Below are 22,415 nucleotides of genomic sequence, written 5' to 3' on the forward strand. Positions count from 1 at the left end.
TACAGACTAACACAGCTGCTACTCTGAAACCTGAACCAAGATTGTCCCCTACAACCATTTCTTCTATGAGGTCCTCACTACTCACCAAAACCAAATCTAAAACGGCATCCCCTCTAGTCGGTTCAGCAACTACATGATGAAGGAATCCATCAGCTATCGCATCTAGGAAAATCTGAGCCCTGTTATTATTACTAGCACTCGTCCTCCAGTCTATATCTGGGAAGTTAAAGTCTCCCATGATCATGCAGTTTCCATTAGTATTTACTTCATTAAAAACATTAAAGAGGGCTCCATCCATAACCAAATTAGATCCCGGCGATCTATAGCACACCCCAAGCACTATCGCAGGGGAGGCTTTACTAGTTTTCTTCCCCAATGTAATTTTTGCCCAGACGGACTCTCTCTTATCCATTCCATCGCTTCTTATTTCTTTACATTCTACCTCATCATTGATATACAATGCTACTCCACCATCTTTACCTTTATTTCTATCTTTCCTAAACAGCACATATCCTTCAATACCCGTAGTCCAGTCATGACTACTATTCCACCATGTTTCTGTTATCCCTATAATATCTGGTTTCACTTCCTGCACCAGTAGCTCTAGTTCCTCCATTTTGTTACCTGGGCTCCTCGCATTGGTGTACAAACATCTTAATTTTTGCTGTTTGGCCTCGCTCACATTCTGTACCCGATTAGGCACGGTCATTCTACAGCCAGTATAACCTATTAGACTAGTATCCACACCGCCCTCTCTCCTTATATACATTCTCCTACCCACAGCTGTATCCTTTCTTACTTCGTTTTCTTCATTCTCAATCCGGCATGGAGATTACCTGGACAGCTCCCAACCATCTCCCCCTAATTCCTAGTTTAAAGCTTTCTTAATCTGTTGTGCCAGCCTCCATCCTAGAAGTCTATTTCCTTCCCTACTCAGATGAAGTCCATCCTGAGAGAACTGTCCTCTGTCCATGAATGCCTCCCAGTGGCCATACATCCCAAAGCCCTCCTTATAGCACCACTGCCTAAGCCATCTATTGATAGTTATAATCTTGTCACAACTTTGTTGCCCTTCTCTAGGAACAGGCAGGATCCCACTAAAAATCACCTGAGCCTCGATTTCCTTAAGCGTCTTCCCTAGCTTAGCATAGTCTCCCTTAATACTTCCCAGCGAGAATCTAGCTGTATCATTTGTTCCCATATGAAGGATAATTAGGAGATTCTTTCCCGCTCCCTTTAGGATCCTTTTCAACTTCAGGTCTACATCCCGTATCTTAGCACCTGGAAGGCAGCATACCCTTCTATTCTCTGGATCAGCTCTGGTTACAGGCCTTTCTATTCTTCTCAGTAAATAGTCCCCATTCACATAGACCTACCTTTTCCTGGTGACGGTACTATTCTCCAGTCTATCCCCTGTTCCCTCTGGCTACAAGTTCTTTTCATTCCTATTCTCCCTTGCAATCCTCTTCAATCCATCCTGTATCCTCCTGGGGCTCATATTTGGTGTAGTCTCCATTGACTCTTCCCCTTTTCCTATAGGACTAGCCGCTCTTCTCTTCTTCCTTGCCCTTCGGTGACTACCTGCTGAGCCCCTTCTTCATTTTCCAACTCTACAAACCTATTCTTGAGCTCTGTTTCTCCTTCACTAGCCTGTCTTTTCCTCTGCTTGGTTCTTTTAGTCACATGCTTCCACTGACCACTTTCCTCACCCAGTCTCCCCTCAGAATTCCTCAGTCCTGCTTCCATCTGCAAGTCTGAGCTTTTCCCTTCAGATACCTCATGTCTTCGCTCCATAATCTGCTCGAACCCAAACTCAACCAGACTTTCCACCTGCATCTGCAAACCTCGGATCTTTTCCTCCATCAGCTCTATCAGACAGCATTTCATGCATACAAAACTCTTACCAGGTACCTCCCTCCAGGATCATGTACATACTGCAGCTTCCACATCCAGTCATCTTCATTGTGTCTTTCACTATATGGGTCACTCCCACTGCTGCCTCTGTTTCTGTTATAGCCTTCCAACCTAAATCCCGTTAATCTGCGAAACACAAACCACACCAAAACACCACCACCCACAGCAAAAACAAACCCCAAACAAGCACCACAATACAAACACCCCTTTCAAACTCCCACTGAAACTCCTCTGTTTACAGCTCTGTTTGCTGGCTCCTGTGCCACTACACCTTTATGTGACTCAGATTCCGCATATGAACAAACCCACTATACACATATATAAGTCTGTTTAAAAGCAATTTTATTTATACTTGTTTTCTTCCTGTGTTAGAACAGAGTTTTGTTTGAAAACACGGTGGTTGTTTTTTAAAAAGACATTCATCTGTTTCTGACTCTTGCTCCCGAAGTCATGAGCCTGCTCATGTCATGACAATGATTTCTATAGCAGCCACTCATAATGTTACAATCTTGATTCTGAATGTATTAAAACTGACATAAACAAATGTTAAAGACTCCATGTTATACGCGATTTACAAAATAAAATTATGGTGGAAATAAAACCATGCTCTGAAAAATATTGTTGTTATAAAGCTCGCTTCACCTGTGCAATGAAACAAGCACTTATTGATGGATGATATTTCAAACTTCTACAATAAACATTAAATTTAAGATTGTGTACAACTAATATAACTTATTACAAGGCAATTTATTTTCTAGGCTGGTATCTAGCAAAGCAGATATCACCCATTATTAGTCAACTTACTTAGCCTCTTAGCAGCCTCCAAGGCATCATTTGCAGAGTCAGCCACGAAGAATCTCTGAACTGTAACCCCATGGTCTGCCATCAGTTTTTTACTCTGGTATTCCTGCAGGTTCAGCCATCGTCTCGGGGTTAATTGAGCAGCCTACAGAAATGATAAGGAGAAACAACAAAACGCTCATTATGAACCGTTCATGCAACAGTCAACTGAACTATTAAGCCTCAAACTAACAACAAAAAAAAATTATTTAGGAGAAAAGGAAGAATGTGCATCATTTTAGGAAAATGCCATCTCAACATGTGGCAAATACATTCTGAAACCTATCAAAGATACTAAAACGCTGCAGAAGGCTCACAGGGTGATCTTGGTTTGATGTGTGTGTCTCATTTAAATCAACACAGGTCTGCAAATTTACTTGGTTTGATTTCTACAGTATATTTATGGTTTTATGCATTTCTGTGCTACCTAAAAAGATAATAAAATTGTTACATTAATAAAAATATTCTTTGCTTTAAAGTCCACAACATACAAACGATAAGTTTCTCAGACACTATATACACACTTTTCAGAGGGGTAGCCATGTTAGTCTCTATCAGGAAAAATGAGAAGTCCCTGTGGCACCTTAGAGACTAACAAATTTATTTGGGCATAAGCTTTCGTGGGCTAGAACCCACTTCATCAGATGCATGGAGTGGAAAATACAGTAGCAGGTGTATATATATACACACACACACAGTACGTGAAAAGATAGGAGTTGCCTTACCAAGTGGGGGGTCAGTCTAACGAGACAATTCAATTAACAATAGAGTACCAAGGGAGGAAAAAATCACTTTTGTAGTGGTAACGAGGGTGGCCCATTTCAAACAGTTGACAAGGTGTGAGTAACAGTAGGGGGAAATTAGTACGGTAAAATCAGTTTTTGTAATGACCATCCCATCCACTCCTAGTCTTTATTCAGGCCTAATTTGATGGTGTCCAGTTTGCAAATTAATTCCACTTCTGCAGTTTCACGTTGGAGTCTGTTTTTGTGATGTGTAGTTGCTGGTTGCTCTGTAAGCGAGGATGGACAGATGGACAGCCTCCCAACCTGAAGCAAATATTCACCAGCAACTAAACCCCACACAACAAAAAAGTATTGAAACCCTGCAACAAAGCCGGTGCCAACTCTGTCTGCATATCTATTCAAGGGACACCATCATAGGACCTAACCACATCGGCCACACCATCAGGGGCTCGTTCACCTGCGTATCTATTAATGTGATATATGCCATCATGTGCCAGCAATGCCTCTCTGCCATGTACATTGGCCAAACCAGACAGTCTCTACACAAAAGAATAAATGGACACAAATCCGACATCAGGAATGATAACATTCAAAAACCAGTAGTAGAACACTTCAACCTCCCTGGTCACTCAATAACAAACTTAAAAGTGGCAATTTTTCAACAAAAACAACTTCAAAAACGGACTCCAATGTGAAACTGCAGAAGTGGAATTAATTTGCAAACTGGACACCATCAAATTAGGCCTGAATAAAGACTGGGAGTAGATGGGTCATTACAAAAACTGATTTTACCGTACTAATTTCCCCCTACTGTTGTTACTCACACCTTCTAGTCAACTGTTTGAAAGGGGCCACCCTCATTACCACTACAAAAGTGATTTTTCCTCCCTTGGTATTCTACTGTTAATTGAATTGTCTCGTTAGAATGCCCCCCCCACTTGGTAAGGCAACTCCCATCTTTTCATGTACTCTGTGTGTGTGTATATATATATATATATATACACACACCTGCTATTGCATTTTCCACTCCATGCATCTGATGGAGTGGGTTCTAGCCCACAAAAGCTTATGCCCAAATAAATTTGTTAGTTTCTAAGGTGCCACAATGACTTCTTGTTATTTTTATATACACACTGTACCTCTGAGTAGGACATTTTTTTTATTTCAATTAAGGGTTAAATTTTCAAAGTAACAATAAATCCCAACACATTTTAAAAGGTTTGTCATCTATTCCTGATTGGCTCTGTTTTAGTGACCTTTTGTTAAAGGAACTAGCAAATGACCAGTGTGACCATATGAGTCCAGGAGTAGCAACAGAAGGAACAACTTCCCAACCTCACCATACAAGTTATACAAATTATTCATACTTATACACATGTGTATAATTATGTATGTGTGTGTTATATATACCATGGGTGGGAGGGGGGGCTGGGAGAGAGAGAGAGACTTAGCACACAAACCAAAGGCCAAGAAAACAAAAGATCACAAGCAAGTGTTGAGTCTTGCCTCCATGGGAGCCACAGGTGTACCACTGAAAAGTACAGACAGGGGCATTTCAGAGTTGCGAGCTCAAAGGAGTGGGCCTGAAGTCTACTCTTTTCTATATTGTACTGCTACATGACCAGCTGATCCAACTTCACCCTTTTTACCTGAGATGCCTCAGCTCTTTCTTTAAAGCTTCAAATACTAATATTAAAGATCTTGCCTGGCTATTGCTGAACATTGTGAAAAATCCTCTCTAGCTTCCTCATCTAACATGAGTAGCTTTGATGAACAAAGTTAGAAACGTGGTACAGTATTTTTATATGTCAGTCACATCAGGTGGCTGCTTGCCTGGCTCCACTTTACACTCTCCAAATATAACTGGATTGTGTTTTTAGGCTAAACGAATTTAGTGGTGGTGATGAAAGGTGCCAGAGTGACAGCCCTGGAGACTGAAGTCCCATTTATCCACATAATGGATATTGCACAGAAAAAATGAAAGCATGCACCCCCTTCCCCCCCCACTCCACACCTCTTCCTCCCTAAGGAGTCTCAACACTGACTTAGAGGAACCACTACCAGGAGAGAATAAAGTCTCCATGTCCACTGTTAACAATACCAGCCATTTAGTGTCTGAAAGCACCTAGCACATACTGGGTTCTAGAAGAAACACATAATTACAACAATTTAGTAGTAAAACATACTTCAGGAAAACCACATAACAGATAGTTTGCCATCAAATCTGTGCGTCCCTCTGGACATTTTCCCTCTATCCCATAAGCCAGCATTTCCCAAACTTGGGACACCGCTTGTTCAGGGAAAGCCCCTGGTGGGCTCGGCCGGTTTGTTTACCTGCCGCGTCCACAGGTTCGGCCGATCGCGGCTCCCACTTGCCGTGGTTCGCTGTGCCTGGACAATGGGAACTGCTGGAAGCAGCGCAGGCTGAGGGACATACTGGCCGCCACTTCCCACAGCCCCCATTAGCCTGGAGCACCGAACCGCGGCCAGTGGGAGCCAGGATCGGCAGAACCTGTGGACGCGGCAGGTAAACAAACCGGCCGAGCCCGCCAGGGGCTCTCCCTGAACAAGTGGTGTCCCAAGTTTGGGAAACACTGCCATAAGCCATACCACTTATCTGGCTAAATTATTGTAGATCCAAATTTCCTTGCTTTTGTACATGTTACACTTCCATTACTACTATATTTTTTTAAAATATATATTCCATAATCTAAAGTCAAAAATAAATTTAACGTATGTCATTTAGGCCCTGATCCCGCAAAACATTTGTACATGTTTAACGACAAGCATGTCAGTAATCCCACTGATATTAAACACTTAAACAATTAAAATATTGGTAAATCTTTACAGAATTGAGGTTTTATATGTTCCCAGATCAGAGTGTTACAACTTACAGTGAATATGGAACAACCCTCATTGTCGACACAATTTCTTGAAAAAATTAACTTTAGTTAAAATTTACAAGGGGAAGGTGGGTGGGGGGGGGAAGGCATCTGAAAGTACTACTATAACCTGGATTTGAAGTGTTCCATGACAAACCAACTCATGCTCCACTCTCACACACTTAACCAAGCATGACCATATTTTTAGAAATATCTGCAGGCTGGCTAACATTTCTTCTTGGGATCCACATTAAAATAGTCAAATAGAAAAGGGAAGAGTTAACTGAAAAGGGACATCAGCCCGAATGACAGCAGTGCTACCTGGCTGTGGTTTAATTACAATCTGTGTCATGCAGAAGACACTCTTCTTCTTATGGAGAGATGAACTGCTGCCCCCCATGGCAGATAACCTACCATAATTTCTCAGCTGCTCATAAAATAAAAAGCACTGAAGGCATGCTGGCACCTCTCAGTTGGACATAACAGAAAGGATTATTTATGATATTAATACTTTGATCTCTAAAAGCAGGACATAAAACAATGATTATCCTTATATAGTTTTATACTAAAAACAAAAAAAAATGGTAATATGTCCACCTTTCAACAATATATGGCTTTTATGCAATACTGAGTTTTAGATATTACATTATATCAAAAACAAACATCCATCTGTTGCCACTTCCTTTGAAACATAGGACACAAAAGACTGATATTAAAGCCATGTAAAAGCCATGTACTTTTACACAGGAAATGTGAGGTTTTGTATATTACAAAGTGATTCCTGCAGAATTTAAACAATTACAAATGGCTCAGAACTCACATTTCAAATAATGGTTGAAGTATTTTACAAGAATAAAATGCTTATAGTGAACACCTACAATAACCTGCCTCTAAATTTTAGGTAATAATTCCACCATGCAAGTGTCTCAACTCGTTTTTTATTTCTCTATGATCTTCAGAGTCAATACATTTACTTTTCGATTTATACACCACATCCAAATTTAAAGCCACTAAACTAGTCACTCTCGTAATTCCTGAATGGGAATATTTTCCCTCTCATTCATAGATATTCATAGAATATCAGGGTTGGAAGGGACCTCAGGAGGTCATCTAGTCCAACCCCCTGCTCAAAGCAGGACCAATCCCCAATTTTTGCCCTGGATCCCTAAATGGCACCCTCAAGGATTGAACTCACAACCCTGTGTTTAGCAGGCCAATGCTCTCATGTTTTCTTCACAACCATACCCTCAAAGGGGTGAACTCTCACACATAACTAAAGCTTATTTTAAAGCTAGAAGGGACTGTTATGATTGTCTAGTTTGACCTGCTGCAACACATGCCATGAAATCCTACCCAATAATTCCTGCATCAAGCCCATAATTTCTATTTGAATTATAGCATCTCTTTTAGAAAGAGTGGAGAAAGTTTCTTAGATATATCCAGCACATTAAAAAGCCCCCCGCCTCTTTTCCTCTGTGTGTGTGTGTGTGTGTGTGTGTGTGTGTGTGTGTGTGTGTGTGTGTGTGTGTGTGTGTGTGTGTGTGTGTGTGTGTGTGTGTTCAAGCACAGTTATAACATTAAAATCCTGGGGCTTAATTTTACATTCTTCATTTGGATTCTTTTGTCTTCAAAATATTCCTATGCTGCATTCATTCAACAAAATGTTAATGCGCTCTGCTACAAATTAATTGCCACCGATATACAGTTCAATTCTTTATTATGTGTAAATATACATATCAGATACATACACACATGCAGATTGGAGTGAAGGATTACAGAGTCAAATGTATTTCCCCAGGAATTTAGAAGTAATGAAACAGGGATATACAATACTATATATCACACATTGAGGGAACTACTGTCCACTAGATTTCAGAGTAGCAGCCGTGTTAGTCTGTATTCGCAAAAAGAAAAGGAGTACGTGTGGCACCTTAGAGACTAACAAATTTATTAGAGCATAAGCTTTCGTGAGCTACAGCTCGCATCCGATGAAGTGAGCTGTAGCTCACGAAAGCTTATGCTCTAATAAATTTGTTAGTCTCTAAGGTGCCACACGTACTCCTTTTCTTTTTGTCCACTAGATGTCAGTTTTCCAATTTAAGGAGAAACAGCTACCTATAAGATTAAAAAAAGTTGACCGATCTAAAGGTTGGCAAATATAGACACAAAAGTATGGTAGCTCAGTATTGTAGAGGCCAATCATCATCAGATGAGTGCTCAGGAAGGGTTGGTGCTTTACTGCATGTTTACACTGAGGACCAAATATGAATTGTGTAATTTCTTCCCTTTGTTTTCACTCCTGATCGCCCCTTTCCCCAACACCAGTGTAAACCTTCCCAAGTATTACTTGATTTCTGCTTTCAAGTAAGGTACTTATCTCATGAGCTCTCATTTGCGCTGTCAGCTGCCAGGCATCCCCTCACATACCCTACTAGAGCAGCAGCCAAAACAACTGCAGTGAAATGAAGTCTCAGATGATTAGACCCATTAGAGGTGACCTTGAGCACGTAGCTACTGATCCTCTGCCTTGCCAGATGCAGTTTGAGATAGCTTTTGGGGGGAGAGGGGAGTGAGGGAAAGCGTGAGAAGAGCCTTTGCAACCAGGATGCGGCATCAGCCAGGACCTCCAAGAGCAAGTGACTGAGCCCTACTGTGTGTGAGGCAAAGGAGAATCCAAATGTACTACGTAGGCCCTCATCCAACAGAAGAGCAATCCCAGTTCACTGTGGAACTAAGTATTGGGGAAGTTAATATCTAGTTTAAAAAAAATCCTTTGTTGGTCAAGGGGTCGGGAGCTCATACCCATAACTCCGGTGAATACAGTAGGTTTTGTATGCTTTTAAGAGTAGCAGCCGCATTAGTCTGTATCCGCAAAAAGAAAAGGAGTACTTGTGGCACCTTAGAGACTAATAAATTTATTGGAGCATAAGCTTTCGTGAGCTACAGCTCACTTCATCGAGTCACTCTTCTTAAAATTCCTCACGTGCCTGATTAAGCTCCTGCCTGCCTGTTTAGGTGCATCTCATGCATTGAAAATTCTGGCCATTATGTTATCTGATGAGCCCCAAAAGAATAAGAAATTTTTTTTCAAGTCTTCAATGGGCATAACATTATATAAATGATAAACATTATTTCAGCTCTAAGAGAAGGTAGAAAAATAAGAACACTTTTAAACTGTTCAAGTTAGAAGACAATTATCTTGGAAGAAAAAGCTTGATCAGACCAGCTGGCTTTGAGACATTCTGCTGTGGTTACTAGTTGTATTTGAGAAGTACACCTCTTTGTCAAGGCCTGGAGCTCAGCACAACATCTGTGAAGGCATTCCTCACGCGCTCGCTCTCTCTCTCTCTCTCTCTCTCACTCAATAGGGAATTTAAAAGTCTGACTTTCAGGGTACAGAAAAATAAGCTCGTGTCTTTTAGTTAATTCATTTATCATGCCTTGAAAATATGCACGTAAAAAGAACAAAATTTTTACTTTTACCTTCTTGAAAGGGTTTCAAGATAGTATTTGAAGGTTAAAAACAATTATTGAAGGAAAAATTCTATTCTCATTCAAACTATGCTTTAAAAAGTTCTCTCCTAAAATAGAGTTGTTACAGTTTCATATTTCTGTTTAAAAAAAAACAAAACACAAAAAACAGATAAGTTAGCGTCATCACTTTGACAAACAATTTTAAAATTTCAAACTCGTGCACAGATAATTGTTGTTAGCAAAACTATCTCAAAGAAATTCTTTGTTCTCTATGGTATACTCCTTAATAGCCACTGTTATAACAGAAGAGTATTTTTGAATTTACACTCAACCCTAAAATGATAGCTTTTTATGCCACTGACGAAGGGAATTTTCTAAGCAAACCAAAAGAAAATATTTATACTCCACAAGTTTTTCAGAATTTGATTGCAATTACAATCTCCTCAGAAAAAAGAAAATCCTTACATTTATTACAATTAGTAAATTAAATTTATTAATCTCTATGACTATTCAATTAGCTCTCTCTGGTTGGATGCAGCAAGCATGTTCTTTCAAAACAGGTGTCATCGGGAAGGCTTTAAATTTCTCAAGTACGAAGCAGCAGTAGGTATGAAAAATCATCTTCCTGAAATATCCCATTTTCACAAACAAAAAGCAAAGTGAGGTTAGTGGTTAAAGCAAGAGGCTGGGAGTCAATTCTATTCCCAAATGCACTACTAGCATGTTGAACAACCTGGGCAAGTTTCATACCCCCTTGAACCCCCACCTCCAGACTTTTCAAGTTGTAAAATGGGTATTAAAAACATCTTACTACCTCACACAAGCGTTGTGAAGTATAATTAATGTTTGAGAAGCCCTGTGGAGAGCATCAGATTAGAAAAAGGTGTTGCACATGGTACACAGATAGATTTGTTCTTGTACCACTAGTGGAAAACATGAAAAAAAAAGAGAAGAATGATCCATGCCAATATTACGAACAAGCCAGAGCTGAGGGGGACCGCAAGAAGAGCGTGGTTCAGAATCAGAAGAACTGGAAAAACGTATAACCCAGCACCAGAAAAATCCCTGGAGAAATAATGAAAGACTATGCTTCTATAGAAGAGAGACAAGACTTTTTAATCACACCTTCACTTGCAAACCATAAAGTACTGTGCAACCATCTTACTTTAACCCTGAATTTCAACCAAGACGGGCTTTCAATCAGGATTTTTTTTTTTTTTTTTTTTTTTTTTTACAACAGACCAACTCCATGTGATGAACTTCACTCCAGTGAAGATGATGAATGAAAACAGCCTACTATTATATACATTTATTGCTTATCTATACCCTTTAGAAATCAGTGGAAATTGACTCTATATTAAAAGTTCTGCAGAGCATAGGGACATGAAAAAGTTATATTAAGCCTCTTGAGAAACACAGACCTTCTGCCTTGATAAGGAAAGGCCAAAGACAGTAATTACAAGAGAGACTGAGTGAAGGGAAAAGACATGCCCCTCTCTAAAAGATCTTTTCTCTTTCAAAAACATCTTAAAAGTGAAGACTTGGAATCATTTGTGATGGATTATAGGCTAAAGCAAAAAACACTATGACCAACAGCAGAAAAGACACTAATCGCAGAATTAACACCCGGCTCTAAAAAGTTCTGTTATACTAAAAACATGCTTGAAGATAAAACAGAAAAATTCATCCTAATCAGAATGGAAACAAAGACCTTTGGATAGGTGGGACTACGGTGAATAGAATGAATGAAAGTCTCCAAGTCTTTACTACTCACTTTTACCCAGGGCTCAGAAGACACTATGATACAAGTCCCCTCAAATGCACTTATCCAAAGTATTCTCAAAACCTCATCAACATATTGTAGACATGAAAAACATCCCAGGGATCACACACTCCATACCATGATGCATCGTATAGGTAAAAATAAGAGATAGCACTGACTGACGTTACCAGTGCTATTGCACAACTGTACAGCCTTAAGACAAACACCACAAAGAAATTTATGGTAACAGGTTTTTAAAAGAAACCTTATATTTTCCAGGCCGATTCTTCTCCTTGAGACTTCTTAGCAGGACGCTTTAATTTGCCATGGAATGCGACTCTAACATCTCCTACCTGCAAGTTCTATTATTTATTCTCCCACTCCCCTTTATGCCACAGCTCTACTGCTGTGGACAATCTAGTTGCCCTCAGCAGTATTAAGTTGCACCCAGAGGCACCAATGCACATTTGTCCATCCATAAAAATAAACCATAGGGGAACCAGGCTGTGAGCAAGGATCAGTGGAAGTCATCTGAAAGTCTCTTTAAAGAAAATCTAAAAGGCTGAAAAGGGGAAGAGTAAAACAAGGAAAAGCACAGACTATTTTCTTATTTCTGTTCTCCCTCTTCCCCCACCCCCCTTTCCACTCATAGTCTTTCCTCTCTTTCCACCTCCTCCTCCCACATTTCTGTCAGAAAAATCAAAGGAAAATTCCAGGGAGTATGCCATATATATTTCACACTCTTTCACACAGGGCTGCATTTGGGTGGAATGCAACACGTTTTAATAGCTGAAGATACTTTTGGGTTTTATGCCATTTACTTCTTAGCAATCTATTTCTTCACTGCAGGGTTGTATCACAACATAAGTAGTGTAATCCGTTTCATAGGTATTTCTGTCACTCCAACCTATCAAGGAAGCACTGGAAAAAGTCAATAAATGGACCTTGCTGTAAAACCCCCAGAGATTGTGTGTGATATCTTGAATTTTGAATTTGTAGTTTGACAGTCAAGAACTGGGAGAACTTGAGCCTCAGTATTTCTGTTGGTGTGAAGCATTTTCTGCTGGCTGATATTGCTTCAGAAGATTGCCATTTTTCAAAAGAAAACAATTTCTTAAAACACACTTTTTAAATTCAAAATACTCATCACTGTAAAAGTATATCAATCTTAAATCTTAACTTTTGCTATTGTTCCCAATAGTCCAAAAAAGGCTTCGTGGTTAAAGAAAAAAGATTGTTTCTAATTTTCTTTCCTTTTTCTGCACCCAACCCCGTTTTTGTACATCTAAATTCGAGTTCATTTATCCAAGGGAAAAAAGCACAAGTCTCCCTTTACAGAATCACAGAAGTGTAGGACTGGAAAGAACCTCAGCAGGTCATCTAGCACAGAACCCTGCACTCAAGGGAGGACTGTGCAATAACTAGACCATTCCTGACAGGTGTTTGTCTAACCTATTCTTAAAAACCTCCAATGATGGAGATTCTACAACCTCCCTAGGCAATTTGTTCCATTGAGTTTCTTCCTTTCTTTTCTTTTCCTTGTCTTAGAAGCTAATATAAAAAAAGAGAAAAATTAAACAAATAGAATCAAAGATTCAGACTTATATACACCAGCAAAAGCAAGGAAAATATATGAGAGCTAAAGAGGCACTCTAAAGGCACCTTAAACTCACAATTCTCACTCTTGAGTTCGTATTCCTTAGTGTTAATCCATAGGTACTCAAAGAGTTCAGAGATTTTTTTTTAACGTATGGGTCCAAGCCAGGCTTTCACAGAAACACTATTAGAGGTAATTGAATTTCCCCTTCTTAATAAACCTGCTGTGAGTTATACCTGTACATATCTAAGTTCTGTATATTTTGCTTGCGAGCATGTACACTGTACAAAAATTACCATTCAGATGAAATATCTTCCATTGTTGTCTGCAGGTGCTAATAACTGTGCTGTTCCCAAGATATTAAAGACACAAAGCAGGTGAGGTAATGTCTTTTATTGGACCAACTTCTGTTAGTGAAAGAGACAAGCTTTCGAGCCACACAAAGCTCTTCTTCTGAAAGCTTGTCTCTCTCACCAACAGAAGATGGTCCAATAAAAGATATTACTAACTCACCCTCTGTTGTCATTCAGATGAGTTGCACATTAAAAGGAAAAGTCAGGTATCTTTTCCTGACCCCCCACAAAACCTAAATATACCAGGCATTTATTGGCTATTTCTAGAGAGCAAATTGACTGTTTACACTCCCACAATCATCTCTGTTTCCTGCTGTTTTGTTTGTATAAAATGGTCAGGGCTAAATGTTGTCTCCCTCATCTCTCTGTAATAGTAGCACGTTATCTCAGGGATGTCAAATTAAGTTCGTTCCCTACCCAGTTTTGTGCTTGAGATGTCACAAGGTGAAAGAAATTAAGAGACAATTAGAATACGAATAAGAACAATATGATAATTACACAGGAGTGGAACAAGCAGTATATTTTACAGAAGTCAACAGTTTTCATATATAAAAAGACATTTGGAAATAACAAAAAGAAAAGGAGTACTTGTGGCACCTTGGAGACTAACAAATTTATTAGAGCATAAGCTTTCGTGAGCTACAGCTCACTTCATCGGATCATTTGGTGGAAAAAACAGAGGAGAAATTGATATATACACACACAGAGAACATGAAACAATGGGTTTATCATACACACTGTAAGGAGAGTGATCACTTAAGATAAGCCATCACCAGCAGCGGGGGGGGGGGGGGGGGAAGGAGGAAAACCTTTCATGGTGACAAGCAAGGTAGGCTATTTCCAGCAGTTAACAAGAATATCTGAGGAACAGTGGGGGGTGGGGTGGGGTGGGGGGGAGAAATAACATGGGGAAATAGTTTTACTTTGTGTAATGACTCATCCATTCCCAGTCTCTATTCAAGCCTAAATTAATTGTATCCAGTTTGCAAATTAATTCCAATTCAGCAGTCTCTCGCTGGAGTCTGTTTTTGAAGCTTTTTTGTTGAAGGATAGCCACTCTTAGGTCTCTAATCCAGTGACCAGAGAGACTGAAGTGTTCTCCAACTATTTTTTGAATGTTATAATTCTTGACGTCTGATTTGTGTCCATTCATTCTTTAACGTAGAGACTGTCCAGTTTGACCAATGTACATGGCAGAGGGGCATTGCTGGCACATGATGGCATATATCACATTGGTAGATGCGCAGGTGAACAAGTCTCTGATAGTGTGGCTGATGTGATTAGGCCCTATGATGGTGTCCCCTGAATAGATATGTGGACCGAGTTGGCAATGGGCTTTGTTGCAAGGATAGGTTCCTGTGTTAGTGGTTCTGTTGTGTGGTGTGTGGTTGCTGGTGAGTATTTGCTTCAGATTGGGGGGCTGTCTGTAAGCAAGGACTGGCCTGTCTCCCAAGATCTGTGAGAGTGATGGGTCGTCCTTCAGGATAGGTTGTAGATCCTTGATGATGCGTTGGAGAGGTTTTAGTTGGGGGCTGAAGGTGATGGCTAGTGGCGTTCTGTTCTTTTCTTTCTTGGGCCTGTCCTGTAGTAGGTGACTTCTGGGTACTCTTCTGGCTCTGTCAATCTGTTTCTTCACTTCAGCAGGTGGGTATTGTAGTTGTAGGAATGCATGATAGAGATCTTGTAAGTGTTTGTCTCTTTCTGAGGGGTTGGAGCAAATGCGGTTATATTGTAGAGCTTGGCTGTAGACAATGGATCGTGTGGTATGATCTGGATGAAAGCTAGAGGCATGTAGATAGGAATAGCGGTCAGTAGGTTTCCGATATAGGGTGGTGTTTATGTGACCATCGCTTATTAGCACCGTAGTGTCCAGGAAGTGGATCTCTTGTGTGGACTGGTCCAGGCTGAGGTTGATAGTGGGATGGAAATTGTTGAAATCATGGTGGAATTCCTCAAGGGCTTCTTTTCCATGGGTCCAGATGAAGATGTCATCAATGTAGCGCAAGTAGAGTAGGGGCATTAGAGGACGAGAGCTGAGGAAGCGTTGTTCTAAGTCAGCCATAAAAATGTTGGCATACTGTTGGGCCATGCGGGTACCCATCGCAGTGCCGCTGATTTGAAGGTATACATTGTCCCCAAATGTGAAATAGTTATGGGTGAGGACAAAGTCACAAAGTTCAGCCACCAGGTTAGCCATGACATTATCAGGGATACTGTTCCTGACGGCTTGTAGTCCATCTTTGTGTGCAGTGCTTGTGTAGAGGGCTTCTACATCCATAGTGGCTAGGATGGTAACTTAGGCTTGAATAGAGACTGGGAATGGATGAGTCATTACACAAAGTAAAACTATTTCCCCATGTTATTTCTCCCCCTCACCCCCCCGTTCCTCAGATATTCTTGTTAACTGCTGGAAATAGCCTACCTTGCTTGTCACCATGAAAGGTTTTCCTCCCCCCCCCCCCCCCCCCCGCTGCTGGTGATGGCTTAAGTGATCACTCTCCTTACAGTGTGTATGATAAACCCATCGTTTCATGTTCTCTGTGTGTGTATATCAATCTCCCCTCTGTTTTTTCCACCAAATGCATCCGATGAAGTGAGCTGTAGCTCACAAAATGCTCTAATAAATTTGTTAGTCTCTAAGGTGCCACAAGTACTCCTTTTCTTTTTGCGAATACAGACTAACGGCTGCTACTCTGAAACCTGTCATTTGGAAATAACAGTTAACTAAGGTATTTTAGTCCTTATCTATATGCTTCATTAATTACCCTCAGACTCTTTCAGACGATTCACAAGGTTTCTTCCAACTGTCTGCTTAAAAAAGCAAACCAAAAAATAAAATCCCTTATTTTTTGTGCATTTGAACAGGAAAAAGACCTTCATATAGTCAAAACAAAAAAAGTTTTCAAATTGAAGGGTAACTCACTGCTTGGGAAAAGATACTACCTTAGTTCTCCAAAGAATGAAATCTTCCATTTAACCACAAAATGGATACAGCACTGGTAGCGCAAGCTTCACCACACTGCCTCACCACTATCCCTGAGAGGCTAGTTCAGTTTCATTTTCATTTAGTCTTTGCCCTCTCTGCTGAAACTACTAGCAAAGATTCCAAGTATTCTGGAAAAACATGCTCACATTTCAGATGCTAACTCACCTTGAAACAGACTAAAGAGTACCCCAATTCATCTCACATACTGTAGAGAAACAGCTATTAGATATCCAGCTATCAGAAACCTGGATAGGATTTGAATTTATGACTCAGAAAAGAGGGTATATAATTCATTATCTAATCCATTGTGCCAGTCACTTTGTATTGGTTTCCACTTAATTACAGTAGATTAATTTCTATGTGGCCTTATCTTACCCCAAAGAATGTGTTTGTGCAAAACTAAAAGCAGACTTCATAGAACCTATTCAATCTGCTTTGATGTTCAGAAATAGCAGCTTTCAGCCCGCAAATGTTGAACAAGTTTTGTATTGGTAAAGCAATTGATTGTCCTGGGCTGATAAACCAGTTTCCAGATCCCTGCCTGCCCACAACAGATAAAACTCAGCCAAATACATAACTGTATAGCCTTTACCTCAATCAGCTGGTTGCTGCTGGCAGGCGACATCTTGCTGAAAAGTGTCATCATTTGTGAAAATCGTAGCAAGAACTGGAGGGGATCTCGTAAGACTTTCAGCCAGTTACCATCCTGCTTTAAAAGCCATAGATCTTTAAACACCACATATTCTCTCTAAATATTAATGTGTTCGTGTGTTTTTTCTTGGACAAATATTAAAGCATTGTGATGGGGAAATCTTAACAGGATGGATTCAGATAAATGTTCAAAGATTCAGATCTTCAACTCTACTCTAGAATTTTGTTAAAGAATAAGAATTTCAAAAACTCTCATGTAATATCCTGCCTAACTTCACATACAATTACATCAACTGAGCATACACACTGGATATTGATAGATATAAATGGCAAGTTATATATCCCAGTATCCATTTGCACGCATAAATTGCCAGTTGCATAGGCACTTCTTGAAATCAGGCACTTTTTTGCTAATCTATTAAAAAGGACACTGCTTCTGGACTTCAACCTGCAATTTACTAGTGTTCAGTTTTAAACAATGTGCACTTACCAAAATATAAACAGTTAATCTACGTGTACAAGGTTACTATAACATAATTTTATAAAATAATCAGACAAACTCTTTAAGACAGGGACTGTCTCTTACTATGTACTTCCTACAGCATAGAGCTGAATGGGGATGAAATAATTGTGTCATCTGTGTAATAAATAAAAATAATAATGTGAAGTTTTAAAACAAACAAATTAAGGAAGATATATCAAGTACTATGGCATCCATAAATGTTCAAATCTTACAAATGGCATATAACCAGATTAACTTTTGAACACTTAACTATGCAACCCTGGACCATTTTTGTTTGGGGTAATGCATACACAGAAAGACAAAAGGAACCTATCAATAAAACTGCACTCACCAAGAGGTGATGCAGAAGTAATTAAAGACATTCATCCATTAATATTACTAATTTCAAATGACGACTGCTTACAACATGAAATTTTTAATGATAAGAGATTTATTTTAAGCTCTTTCACAGCATGCATTTCCTAACTTTCAGAGTATTTTACTGACAATCAACAGCCATTTCACAATAAAGATCCAACAAAAGACTGCCAAACCTGTCTATTCTGTTTTTTGATGCTTCTACATAGCTAGGGCCCTACCAAATTAACAGTCCATTTTGGTCAATTTCACAGTCAGAGTATTTTTTTAAAATCGTAAATTTCGTGATTGCAGATATTTAAATCTGAAATTTCACGGTGGTGTAACTGTAGGGGTCCTGACCCAACTCTGAAGGCAGCAGCATAGGGTGGCATGGTACGGTATTGCCACTCTTACTTCTGCGCTGCTGCTGCTGGTGGGGCACTGCCTTCAGAGCTGGGCACCTGGCCAACAGCCATAGCTCTCCTGCCTTCAGAGCTGGGTGGCTGAAGTAAGGGTGGCAATACTGCAACCCCCCTACAGTAATCTTGCAACTTCCCCCACAATCCTCTTTAGGGTTGGGATCCCCAGTTTGAGAAACGCTGGTCTCCCCTGTGAAATCTGTATAGTATTGGGTAAAAATACACAAAAGACCAGATTTCACAGGGGAGACCAGCGTTTTACGGTCTGTGACTCGTTTTTCATGGCCATGAATTTGGTAGGGCCCTACACATAGCTAACACTGAGAAGACGGGAAGGGAAAATAAAATATGTCAGTTCTCCAAAATCCCAAATTGTCCGTTTTAAAGCTTTTGCTCATTTAAACATTCTCTTACTGCAGTAGCTTACTCTGCCATTAGTCTGCCAGTTTCAGAAGACCGAAGAGTTTCCAATTCAGCTTTACACTACAAAGTGGTTTAAAAGTGACTGGAGGGCCACAATCTGCTAATGAAAAGGCAGCTTTGAGGGGAAGGAACAATTTAAAATAGTCATCTTTAGCAATTCACACTCACCTTCTCCCATTCCAGGTGCCTGTTCAACCTACTCACTCTCCACAAGCAAACTCCTCCCCCCCCCCCGCCCATTTAACTTAGCGGATGCACAAGATAAAAAAAAATTGAGTATTTCAGATATGAGATCTCAACCATACTTTGCTGGGAGTTTGAAGTCATCAGAAAGGTCAATCAGAATGTTGGACAGCCAGTGTCCCCAGCCTGAATCTAAGTAGCAATGACCAATGAAGAAATACACTTCCATGATGCTTTTCAACTATATACAATACCCAAACAGAATTCACACTCACAAACAACGTAAGACAAAAGCAGTATTTGTCTCAGTTAAGAATTACATTAGGCAAGCTTAACTGACTAATCAATTAATGGTTGTACAGTTCTTTGAAGACAATGATATTTAAATATATTTATAATGCAGGATTTTGCCTTGCCTGGGTTAGTGATGAGATTTTTGACAACTCCACCAGAAAAGCAAGGTAACTTAAAGGACTTATTTTCCCCTGGCAAGAGTTTTCAGGGCAAAGCCATAGTCTGTACTTTCACAATCAGTAAAAAGAAAATGCATTTGTGGGGATTATTTTAGGAGTTACAGTAAACAAATCTTGTTGGAGTCCCTTTATTTGGACAAATGTAAAAGGAAAACCAACACTCAATTTCATGACTTGCAGGATCCCTTCTTTGTTCAAGATAGAAACCCAGTATTAATATCATGAACTGAAGATGGCCATATTAGAAATATTTGATTTTAAGGCTGGTCAAATGAAATACAAACGCAATTCTGCTTCACTGACCCAAATATAGCTATAACCTCTGCTCACAGATTGTGTGAAGCAGCTCTACCAATGCAAATGATCAGCCATATAGGCACCGACTCCGAGGCTGGAGCTACAGATGCCAATTTTCCAATGTGCCATGGGATGCTCACTGCTCAACCCCTGGTTCTTCCCCAGGCTCTGCCCCCATTCCACCCCTTCCCGAACTGCCGTGCCCTCACTCCTTCCCTCCCGCACAGAGCCTCCTGCACGCCATGAAACAGCTGATCAGGAGGTGTGGGGAGGAAGGGGGAGGCGATGATTGGCAGGGCTGCCGATGGGTCGGAGGCGCTGGGAGCAGGGTGGGCAAGCGGGCAAGCTGATGAGGGGTGCTGACGTTTTACCATGGTTCTTTGGCAACTTACACTGGTAAATTCTGGCTCCTTCTCAGGCTCAAGTTGGCCCCCCATGCATTAGCTTATGTGCTATGATGGGTAATACAAAGAAATCTTTACAGTTCCAAGTGTACATAGAAGGAAACAAATATACAATGAGGAAATGAAAAAGTGTACTAGTCATCAATAAAAGAAGAAAAGATTTCTATTACATTTATTGAACAGCTCACAGTGTAATTACAATATTGTAGTAGAAGTTAATATGAAAAGGAACAGCAGGAAAGATAACTAACTGAGGAAGCTTTCAAATGAACCAATGTTAAAATATGTAGGCTTTATTTTGTATACTTATACAAATGTGTGGCCTAAGAATCCATTTCAAAAACAATCTCTAGGGTTATTGGGTTTTTTTTTTTTTTTCTTGATACTTATGCTCTGCTGTCAGAAAACTAACAAGAGCTGCAATGATACTGAATGAAAACTTGAAAATAAACAAAAGACTTTTTATTCGACAACGTTCATTTAAGAAAAAAGTTTATCTAAAGTAGCTAAGCTATCATAAATACATATTTATTTAATTAAATGTATGTATACATATATGTTTTTATTTAAAATGTACCTTCATGTTTACTTCCTGGTATGGTAGTAACCAACATACGAACATTTCAAACTAGAAGTAAGTTGCAAATTTTTAACGATAAGGGTAACTAGCCAATGGAACCAAGGAATATGGCAGGGCACCACTCATTTGAAATCTTTAAATCAACATATTTCAGAGTGGTAGCTGTGTTAGTCTGTATCAGCAAAAACAACGAGGCGTCTTTGTGGCACCTTAGAGACTAACAAATTTATTTGGGCATAAGCTTTTGTGGGCTAGAACCCACTTCATCAGATATATGGAGTGGAAAATACAGGAGCAAGTATAAATAGCAATGCCCCTCTGCCATGTACATTGGCCAAACTGGAGAGTCTGTATGCAAAAGAATAAATGGACACAAGTCTGACATCAGGAATTATAACATTCAAAAAACTGGTAGGAGAACACTTCAAATCTCCCTGGTCACTCAATAACAGACCTTAAAAAGTGGCAATTCTTCAACAAAAAACTTCAAAAACAGACTCCAACCTGAAACTGTAGAACTGGAATTAATTTGCAAACTGGACACCATCACATTATGCCTGAATAAAGACGGGGAGTGATTGGGTCATTACAAAACCTAAAACTAATTTCCCCCATACTAATTTCCCCCTACTGTTACTCACAACTTCTTGTCAACTGTTTGAAATGGGCCATTCTCATTACCATTACAAAAGTGATTTTTCCTCCGTTGGTATTCTACTGTTAATTGAATTGTCTCATTAGACTAAGCTCACACTTGGTAAGGCAACTCCCATCTTTTCATGTATTATGTGTGTGTGTATATATACATATATACATTTACACACATACACACCTGCTCCTGTATTTTCCACTCCATACATCTGATGAAGTGGGTTCTAGCCCACAAAAGCTTACGCCCAAATAAATTTGTTAGTCTCAAAGGTGCCACAAGGACTCCTCTTTTTTTTTTTTTAAATCAACATGCAATGTCTTTCTGAAAGATATCCTGTAGTTCAGCCACAAATTATTTGGCTTGATGCAGAAATCACTGGATGAAATTCTGGCCTGCATTGTCTTTCTTTCCTAGGAGAACTAACTAGGATGATTCTGCAGCAAATCTTATAAATCTCTGTATTTCAACAAATAACATGTGCACCACAATGATAAGACTTCTTACCTCTCCCAAAGGTAGTCCAAATACAGTTGTTTAACATTGTTTTAAGTACCTGTAACTTAAATGTTTATCAGTTTAAACCACATTGCCTTCATTAGTATGGCCTTGACTGGGACACAGCCCTGTACTACTGCACAGAGGAGAAAGAGGACACAGTCTTTGCCTGTAAGGACCGCACCTAAATCTCCTCCTGGTGGAAAAGGAGGTTGCCCTCCTCTGATCTAAAATAGTATGAAAATATGACAAGAATAATGGATTTTTTTAAGTTGATATTGAAACCATAATTTTGTGAACAATCCTATTTTACATTAGGTCTTTTTTTCATTCAGAGTCTCATATACGTTCAGCAGGGGAAACTTTTCATATTTAAGTCCTGATGTTATATAACATTTTTTTAAAGGACTTTTAAATAGGAC

The 22,415-nt window shown here is 39.7% G+C and overlaps 1 protein-coding gene across 1 annotated transcript in view; it reads right to left on the minus strand.

Moving 5' to 3' along the window:
• Positions 1–22,415, minus strand: part of SUCLG2 (succinate-CoA ligase GDP-forming subunit beta) — a 230,408-nt gene that overhangs the window by 184,893 nt on the left and 23,100 nt on the right. The window contains exon 2 of the mRNA XM_038410519.2: positions 2,719–2,860. Within this exon, the coding sequence (XP_038266447.1) occupies positions 2,719–2,860 (142 nt within the window). The remainder of the gene's footprint in view (positions 1–2,718; positions 2,861–22,415) is intronic.

Source organism: Dermochelys coriacea, chromosome 7 (genome assembly GCF_009764565.3).
Source record: "Dermochelys coriacea isolate rDerCor1 chromosome 7, rDerCor1.pri.v4, whole genome shotgun sequence".
Lineage (NCBI taxonomy): Eukaryota > Metazoa > Chordata > Testudines > Dermochelyidae > Dermochelys > Dermochelys coriacea.